Consider the following 9,461-nt stretch of genomic DNA (forward strand, 5'->3'; position numbering starts at 1 on the left):
CTGAATGCCACAGCATGCCAGGCACTGGGCCAGTTGCTGGAGATACAGGTGTGAAGGATCAAAAAATCGATGCTGTCACAGACCAGCGGCGAAGTGAGGAGACACAGGAAACAAGAAAAGCACGTGTGTCGTCAGGCAGCGTTGTGTGCTCTGGAGGAGATGAAGTGAGGGGAACAGGACGCTCAGGTGGGGCTGATGGCCGCTTTCTCAGGAATGGCAGGCAGGCCTTGGTGAGAAGACGGTTCTCTCCTAGAGAAGGAACTGGCACGGGTGCCCGAAAAAGAGCCTCCATGAAGTAAGAAAAGAACCAACAGAAGGCGGTGCCCTGGAAACCAGGTGACAAAAATCAAGATGAAAGAAGTGATCTGCCAGGGGATGAAGTTGAAGCGCTGACCACTGGGTGTAGCATTGGTGACCTTGACAAAGCTATTTTGGAGGAGTGGTGGGAAAGAACTGCAGCTACTGTCACCTGGGGGAGAGGTACCACCCAGCCTTGGAGCTAAACCTTCTGAGACCAAGCCAGTTCTCAGACCTGTTTCAGATGCCTCCTCTTCCAGGAAGTCCCCAGGTATTAGGACCTCCCCTGTTTGTATATTGCCCCATCCTCTCAGGTGGGAGAGAGGTGCACCCACAAGGGATTAAAAGCTCTGAGATGCCAGGCTCACGAGGATCTGAGCCTGCATCCTTTGCGAAGCTGAGAACGGTTCCCACCCTGTCAAATGTCATGGTCCCGTGTGCACAGGGAGAAGGTGCTGGGTCCACCCTTGGGGATGGACAAGGTCACCGCTGCAAAGGCTTTGGGGGAGAGGCCCCTTGACAGGGCCCCAACGAGTGGAGGACCAGGCCTGGATGCCCTTCGCTGACCCAAGGCTCATCGAGCATCTCCTCCCTGCATGCCAGGCCCTGCAGGAGAATAAGATGACAAAGTTTGCTGTTCTTGTCCTTGAGGAAGTGAGCACTGTCAGAAGTCAGATGTGGATACAATTGCCGGGGGTGGGTGATCGGAAAGGCTTCACAGGGCCGAGGATTTGAGTAGGGCCGTGAAAGAAGTTTGCCAGACTGATGGGGTGGTCTGAACAGTGTGCCCAGACCAGAGCCATGCTGGAATGCAGTCTATGGAAAAACCTGTTGGACCTGTGGTCGGAGACTAGGTTGGGCTAGCGGGATGTGGTGGCATGTCTGCTGCTTTTATTGTGGCTGGTGCCTTGTGGGCTCCAGAGGGGGAAGAAAAGAGATTCTAGATGGGAAAGGTCCTTCCTTGCACACACCGCCAGGCTTGGGGAACCCTGTTCTCTCTTGCTGGTGTGGGTACCTCTACTGATAACACCTTCCCCCTCCTCTCCTCCTTAGTGGCCCAGCAGGAAAAGATCCCACCTCCCAGGCCCAGCCTCCTGGAGGCGGGCAATGATAGCTCTGAGGAGCCCAGACAGCAGGTGTCTTGGGAGCAGGAGTTTCTGGTGGGGAACAGCCCGGGAGGCAGCGGGCGGGCGCTGTGCATGGTGTGTGGGGCCGAGATCCAGGCCCCCTCAGCAGACACGGCGCGCGCCCACATCCTGGAGCAGCATCCTCACACCCTGGACCTGAGCCCTTCCGAGAAGAGCAACATCCTGGAGGCCTGGAGCGAGGGGGCGGCCCTTGTGCAAGACTTTCGAGCGGAGCAGCCGTCCCCACCCCACTCAGGTAGTGGGGGCAGGGGTGGGGGCGGAGGGGAGAGTCGGAGCTCGTGATTGATCATTGGTATCTGCCCACTTCAGACTCAGGCCAGGACTCCGACCCGGACCCTGCCAGGATGCCAGCAGAGATTGTCGTTCTCCTCGACTCCGAGGACAACCAATCCCTCCCCAGAAGGACCCGGCCCAGGGGACTTCGCCCTCTGGAACTTCCTGGTCAGTTATCCCAAAGCCAGCGAGGCTGAGTTGGGGTGAGGGTATCATGAGCCCCGCCAGCTGGGTGGAGACAGGCTGCTCAACAGGTACCCTGCAGCCCTGGAGTTGCGGGAGTCAGGCCTCAAAAAGGTCTTATCTTTTGCAGCGGCCCCTGTCCCAGAGCCAGTAAGCAAGAAGCCCCGTGGTCAGAGATGCAAGGAGCCCTCTGGGGAGGAGCCGGTCAGGAAGAAAAGAGGCAGACCTATGACCAAAACCCTGGACCTAGACCCAGACCCTGACCCAGGTGAAGGGGAGGAAGGTGTGGGCTCCAGGGGGAAAGCTGGGGTGGGAGGGGCAGGGGTCACGTGCCCCTCAGCCGAGACCCAGGCGGGCCTTGGGAGTGTGGCCTCACAGTTTGATCCCGTCCTTCCTTCAGACCCCCCCTCGCCGGACTCGCCCATGGAGACCTTCGCTGCTCCGGCCGAGGTCCGGCACTTCACGGATGGCAGCTTCCCGGCCGGCTTCGCCCTCCAGCTCTTCTCCCACACCCAGCTCAGGGCCTCAAACCGCAGAGACTTGCCCAAAGAGGGAAAAGGGGCCGAAGGAGGTCATCTCCAGCCGGAAAGCCCCTCCCCAGGTGAGCGCCTGAGCTGGGGGCGGCAGGTGTGCAGGGTTGGGAAGGCCACGTCCCCAGGGTGGAGCCCCAGGCAGAGGTGACTGGTGCTCTGGTCCCCGGGCAGCTGGGCTGAGGGCAGGTGGATTTGAATACAGCAGCCAGCCTGAGAGCTGAGGTTTTGGCACGCTTCTTGGGAGCATCCTGGTTGTTAGGTTGAGTTAGGCCAGTGTTCCCCAAAGCCTGACACCCATCACCACACTCACGGTTGATTCCAGCTGGGGCCTGAGGTGCCCACCAGGGGCCTAAATGGGACCGATAACAGGAGACGGAGGTCAATGCGCCACAGACCCTCAGCTCAGGGTGTGTCTGGTAATACCAGTGGGCACTTGGGTTTATATCATGTTCTCTGGTTTTAAGAAACTTATATGCAGCTCATTTGGCGCTTATAAAAGTGTCTTTTTCCGAATGGCTGAGTCTCAGAGAGGTGGTTCCTTTTCCACGTCCATGTGTTCCCTTCCTGTGGCTGCTGTAACAGATTACCACAAACTCAGTGGCTTAAAACAACATAGATACACTGCCTTTTAGTTCAGGAGGCCAGAGTCCTTGTACGGGAGGTGTCAGCGGGCTACAGGCAGGGTGTAGGCAGGGCCAACTCCTTTCTGACTCCTAAAGAGGGAGTCTTGCCTCTTGCAGCCTCTCGCGGCTGCTTGTATTCCTCAGCTGTGCTCGCCTTCCGTCTTCAGAGCCAGCTGTGCCCAGGCTTTCTTAGGCTGCCATCTTTGGTTCTCGCTCTTCGACCTCCTCTTTCCCCTTTAAGAACCCTTGTAATTACACTGAGCCCTCCTAGGTCATCCAAGGCTCCATTGAATTTTAAAGTTGGTTGATGAGCAACGTCAGTTCCTCCTGTAGCCTTGATTTTCCCCCACTGTGAACGAACGATACTCACAGCCCTGGGTATTAGGACGTGGACGTCTCTGAGGGACTGGTACTCTTGCTAGGACAGTCACCTAATGCAGCAGTAGCAGAACTGAGATGAGACTGGGCTGTGTTCCAGCAGGGCACCTGGTTCCTCTCTTTTTGTCTCACCCGGCTAGGCCCTGCTCGCAGCATCTAGGGTGCAGAAAGTGGTTTTTGAAGGAGTGAATGTGATACACAGAGTACCGCATCCCGGCCCGCCTGAAACGGGCACTTGGAGTTGAAGCTCCAAGAAAGACAGCACACGGGGTGCTGGAGGCTCCCCAGAGCAGGGCTCCCAAAAAGGAGGCGTGCTTTTTGCTTAAAGAAAAAGCTTCACTTCCCTTCAGCCCACGTCACTCAGTGGTGACCACTGTCAAAAATTTGGCTTATGTCCGTCCAACCTCTCACAAAGCTCTGCGTGCACATAGGTGCCTGTGTACTCCTATCTGTTTATTTTTGACCCAAAGGGGCTCTGCTGTCTCCAGTCTGAAGGTGGGCCTCACCCCCGTGGGGTTTTAACTGTCTCAGGTCTCAGCGTGAGTCACCTTGCGTCCTGCCTTCCCAGGACCGCACTCTGCCTAGACTTGTGTGTTTCCTGGTCCCCCTCGTGTCAGCGGACCTCTGCTGTACACAGCTGACCTCTCCCACTGGCTGGTGGGTCTTCTGGTTTCATTCTAGAAGGCGGGGGCTTCATTTCGAGCCTTGGGGTACCCTGTGCCCAAACTCCACCTGTCTGGAGTGACCAGTAGCTGTGAAGAGCATCCTTGAGGTCTCAGGTTCGTTTGGGGTGAGTGGGCAGAGCCTGAGACTTCGGGGTTCAGCCATCTGATTTGAAAGGGAGGGAGGTGCTGAGCCATGTCCTGACAGCGGCAGGGACCTGGAGAGGTTGGGGACAGTCCAGAAACCGCAGGAGATGGTGAGTGACACAGCAGTGCGTGTGCCTGCAGCCTGACCCAGGAAGCACCCTGAGAAATGACACAAGTGGTCCTCTGAGGGGCCCAGGCCAGCAAATCCAGACTAGCAGGGTGCCCGTGATGGTTCTGTGCACAGTACGGCCTCCAGACTAGTGACTGCAGACTGGTTTTGGGTTTTAAGAACCCAAAGCTCAGATGTCTCAGAAACATGTGAGGCTTCAACCAGAATGTTCTACTTTGAGTTGTTTAATTTTTTGAAGTTCTCCAAAGGTCTTATTGGACTAGAGATCCTACCACTTTAAAAAAGAAAATTAAAAATCAAGGATTTAGAAGTTGGGAGTGGGCAGGAAGTCACTGTGGTCAGCTGAGCTGATGGACATGTGTGTGAAGCCATCAGGGAAGACTTGCTGGACATTCTGGGGCCTTACAGGATGAGGGTGTCCAGGCCAGGAGAGGCGGTGAGCCATGAGGGCCCACTTGCAAGTAGTGGAGAAAATCCTTGCTGGTGTTTAATTAGAATAAGACCTTGAGACCTGGCTTAGGATACCTCAGCTAGACCAGTGTGTTCCTGACTGGACCGAGGAGAAGAAAGTGTGTGTGTGTGTGTGTGTGTGTGTGTGTGTGAGAGAGAGACTGGACCAAGGAGAAGAAAATGTGTATGTGTATGTGACTGGACCAAGAAGAAGAGTGTGTGTGTGTGTACCAAGAAATAGAAAGTGTGTGTGTGTGTGACTAGACCAAGGAGAAGAAAGTGTGTGTGTGTGTGTGTGTGTGTGTGTGTGACTGGACCAAGGAGAAAAATGTGAGTGTGTGTGTGTGTGATTAGACCAAGGAAAAGAATGTGTGTGTGTGTGTGTGTGTGTGTGTGTGAGACTGGACCAAGGAGAAAAAAGTGTGGGAGTGAGAGAGAGACTGGACCAAAGAGAAGACGGGTGTGTGTGAGACTGGACCAAGGAGAAGCAAGTGTGTGTGTGAGACTGGACCAAGAAGAAGAGTGTGTGTGTGTGTGCTTCATGCGTGGCAGGCTTTGTTCACTGCTGTACCCTCTGCACCGGGAACAGGGCATGCACAAAGAAAGCCCTTGGAAAAGATTTACCGACAGATGAGTGGATGGCAACTGCCTTCACTCGTCACTCTGGTGGTGACATTTCCAGAGTCTCTGCTCCGATGAGCCTTAGTGAGAAACGAGAGATGGGTCCCAGCCACCCCCAGAGGTGGTGCTCACATTTGCACACACATGCACAAGTGTGGAGGAAGAGAAGGGGGCTGAAGCTGGGGGAGCAGAGGGATTTGGGCCGGGCCAGGAGGCAAGTGGGGGTGGTTCTGGGCTCGGGGTGCTGAGCCCCCGGTTTACAGAAGAGGAAACTGAGCCTCGGGCAGCCCATGTGTGTTTCGCCCATGCAGCGCCCAGCCTGCCGCAAGTGCCAGGGATCAAGTCTCCTCTGTTGGACCCTGAGCTGTTCTTTGCTTCAGGTCTTCCCCATCAGCTTACACAGAGATGTTATTTCCCCCTTCTCAGCCCTCATCCATCATAGCCTCTGTCACATTTGTCCCTAGCTTTGCTGAAAAGCTTTTCTCAACAGTCTCCAGTCTGTCTTTGGAAGCCATTAGATTCAACCTCATGCTTACCACCTACATGTCTTTTTTGGCAAGATGGCCACTGACCTCCATAAAGTTAGACCCAGTGGTCAGTTCTCAGTCCCTGTTTTTCCTGATCAGCAGAAACCAGGAGCCTGTCCCGCCCTCCTTCCTGGAGGCTCATTCTGCCCTTGGCCTCTCAGGCCGCACCGTGAGGGGCTTGCCCCTGCCTCTCTTGCCTGTTCGCTTCCAGCTCTCAAAAGTTGGATCCTATGGTGGTTCTACTTCCTGTTTCTAGAGTATTATGCTTCCTTGGGTCTGGAAGTTTGCCTGTTTCATTCACAGTAATATCCCCAGTGCCCAGCCCAGAATGGGTGCCGTCTGTGTATTTGGCAAATGAATGAATGACCCAACCATGAGTCAGGATCTGTACTCACACCCTGGGTGATCCCAGGCTCGAAGCTTGTCATGGGCCCACCTTCCCCACCGCCCCGGGCCTGTCCCTTCGGCTCCAGCCTCTCTCGCACGCAGTTGATGTGTTCGGTTGGTTGTATAAAAGATCCCCCAAACTCTGTGTTTCTGACAGCATTTCTGAATGGAACCCGCAGTCTCCTCCCCTACCCCAGCCTCTTTACTACCCGCTCCCCGGGCTTCACTTCCCCGGGAAGCTGGCTGCCACGTTCTTCAGTTTGCTTGGACCGAAGCCTCAGAGTTGTCATCTATCTCTCTCAGACCCCACTTCAGTCTGTCAGCAAATCCTGTTAGCCCCACCTCCAAGATGCTCAGGTTTCACACACACACACACACACACATACTCACACTCACTCACTGTCTCTACTGCTGCTCCCTTCATCAAGGGTTCCTTAGACTGTCTCCTGGCTTCTGATGATTGCCCGCTGCGGTCAGTCTCCTATAACAGCCAAAGCCACCCTGAAAACACAAGTAGGATCCTATCACTGCTCTGCTCAGCCCTCCAGCGCTCACTGTAACATCCCAGAGAAAACTCAAGAGTCCTCATGGGACTGGTGGTCCTCACCTTTCCTGCTCACCAGGGCATCCGCATGTCCTCTTCCTCCCACCAGGAATGCTGTTCCCCAGCTAGACACCGTGGACTCCTCATTTCCTGCCTAACTTTGCTCACGGGTCAGCTCCAGTCACCTCTGTGAGATCCTCCCTGATATCCTGTCCCCTACTCTGGTGTGCTTTTTTACTTTGCTTCCATCCGTATATATCACATTGCGTTTTTAATTTGTTTATCTTGTTTATTGGCTCTCACTGCTGGAACATAAATTCCAGAAAGGCCACTTGATCTGCCCCATGTGCTGGGGAACCCCCAGCAGCTAGACTAGTGTTGGGCACAGTGTGGTTGCCCAGTAAGTTATTGTTGAATTAAGGAGCCCAATGAGAGGGCCCCACCTGTCCTCATAGTGTGTGTCAGGAAGGCAAACCAGCTCATGTGAACACAAAGCAGAGTCTGTTCAGTTGCACAACCCGGTGGCAGCCATTGAGTCCTGTTCCGTCCCAGCAAACGGTATAGCAAAGTTGTACCCGTTTTCCCTGCCAAATCACGAATTCTCTAGAAACAGTAAAGGCAAAAACCACGGGTTTAATGCAGACACCTCACAGTTGTCACCGGTTTCTGTTTTCTGGGTTTGCTTTTTGATGTAACTTTTGGAACTGCTTATGCAATGCCCAGGGCGGGGTTGGTACCTGACAGGGCCGTCAGTAGTCCGCTTTCCCATCTTGAGATCTGATTTTGCCCATTGTGAGTAGCTTCTCCATGCTGGTAATGTGGACACGTGATCCCTGCGTGGCCAGTACTGACTCAGGAGATAAAGAGCCTGGTCGGGTTTGCAAAGCAGAGCTGGATGTTCACCCCAGGACTCTCCGTGCAGTGCTCCCTCCTCCACCCTGCATATTCACCTGGGAGCTCTTTTGTGAGAGCCCTGTCTCCTTTGGGGTGTTCTCCATCCCACCACCTCTGCCCACGCAGGGCAGAGCCCATCAGGCTAGGATAGGATGCCCAGTAAGTTTCAGGTGAAACAGTCAGCTGAAGATAAGGGGTAAGGGGAGCAGAGGACAGCACCAAGCATCCGTGTGGGAAATACAGGAGGAAGGCTGCGGAGGGCCGGTGGCGGATGCCCCAGGAGGCGTGATGCCTCTGTGGTCAGCGCTGGTCCTGGGGTGGACCAGGAGCGAGGCCTCCCACTGTCCCTGGGCTTCCCCTCTGACTGCCCGTCCAGGGCTGTGGAATGGAAGGCCTGGGAAGGGGGATGTGACTTACCCAGACCTTCTAGGAACACCCTGAGGCGATGGCCTGGAGAGCCCTGACTGCTCTCTGTCCTCACCCCTGCCCAGCTCCCCCTCCAGGGCTTCGCGGGACGCTGGATCTCCAGGTCATCCGCGTGCGACTGGAGGAGCCCCCTGCAGTCAGCCTCCTGCAAGACTGGTCCAAGCATCCCCAGGGCGCCAAGGGCGTGGGAGCAGGTGACGCCCCAGACTGGCCCGCAGCTCTGTCGGAATCCAGCAGCGCTGTCGGGGCACAGCCAGAGGCGGGAAGTGGCCTGTAGGTTCTTGCTTTTCTGGGGTGGGAGGGAGGGAGGGAGAAGGCAGTGTCCCCCTTGGGCTTATCACACAGAGCCCCCCAGCTTGGCCGCCTGAGAGAGAGAGTAGAACCAGGTGCCAGAGCAGGATGGAGGAGAGGAGGGTGGGTAGCATCTGCCGTGACTCGGGGCGAGGCATGAGGCCGGGCCGGGGGCCACCAGTGGCTGTCGAGCGGTAGGGCATTGGGCCTGTGGAGAACACCCACCCGATCCTTTTGCTGACCCCGACCTCTACTGTCTCCCGACCTCCTCCCGCCCTCTTGGCCCCCCATTCTCCCTCGGCACAGTGCCTTACACAGGAGGTGGTCGTGAACTGAGCCCCACTACCTCGGGGGACGCCTCTCCTCCCCCCCGCAGGCCCCCAGAGCAGGAGGCCTCCATTACCTCTTCCCGCTCCATCCCCACTGGTGGCCGACTGGTCACTCACTGTCCTGTTCACCTCTTTTCCTGTTGTATATATCTCCTTTGTTGACAATAAATTATTTTTTTTTATTAAGAGAGTTCGTCTGGGCCATCATTGCGGGGAGGGGTTTGCTAGCAGGCTGTCCAGCCCCCTAGAGCGACCCTGAGAAGCAGGAGAGCTGACAGGGGTCCTGGGCGTGGGCCAGAAAGCTGCGGCCCCAGAGGCTGGTGCGGGGTGGGGGCAGGCCATGTCAGAGGGGCGCCTCAGCCTCTCCCCTCACCCCTGCCCTCCAGATGCGGTCAGGAGCGCCTTTTACACATACCTTCTGACTGACTTGGTGAACCTCCGTCCGAGACAGGCCACACTGGGGCATCCGGGGAGGAGCTGAGACCTAAGGTCATCTTTCTGGTGTGCCCTGGCTGTGGCCAGCGTGCAGGGGCACCGATGCCTGCCCCCCCACCTCCCCCACCCCATGACGGGAAGGCAGGCAGGCCGCCTCCAACCTTTCAGCCTCGCGGTCAGCCT

General features: G+C 56.2%; 1 protein-coding gene across 1 annotated transcript; it reads left to right on the forward strand.

The window, feature by feature from the left end:
* The first annotated feature begins 6 nt into the window (after positions 1-6).
* LOC104987177 (chromosome unknown open reading frame, human C11orf84) lies at positions 7-9,238 on the forward strand. Its single transcript, XM_010837968.1, has 5 exons — positions 7-1,680; positions 1,755-1,886; positions 2,032-2,169; positions 2,302-2,502; positions 8,289-9,238. The coding sequence occupies exons 1-5, from the start codon at positions 1,242-1,244 to the stop codon at positions 8,498-8,500; spliced, it is 1,122 nt and encodes a 373-aa protein (XP_010836270.1). The 5' UTR covers positions 7-1,241; the 3' UTR covers positions 8,501-9,238.
* The last annotated feature ends 223 nt before the right edge of the window (positions 9,239-9,461 follow it).

Source organism: Bison bison, unplaced genomic scaffold, assembly GCF_000754665.1.
Source record: "Bison bison bison isolate TAMUID 2011002044 unplaced genomic scaffold, Bison_UMD1.0 scf7180017864089, whole genome shotgun sequence".
NCBI lineage: Eukaryota > Metazoa > Chordata > Mammalia > Artiodactyla > Bovidae > Bison > Bison bison.

What these genes read in the sequence shown, in the direction of transcription:
- LOC104987177 (XM_010837968.1), top strand. Translation starts at nt 1,242, where the DNA reads ATGGGAAAGGTCCTTCCTTGCACACACCGCCAGGCTTGGGGAACCCTG. An exon ending in GCCGTCCCCACCCCACTCAG is followed by an intron (nt 1,681 to 1,754) that starts GTAGTGGGGGCA and finishes TGCCCACTTCAG; the next exon opens with ACTCAGGCCAGGACTCCGAC. An exon ending in AGACCCAGACCCTGACCCAG is followed by an intron (nt 2,170 to 2,301) that starts GTGAAGGGGAGG and finishes TCCTTCCTTCAG; the next exon opens with ACCCCCCCTCGCCGGACTCG.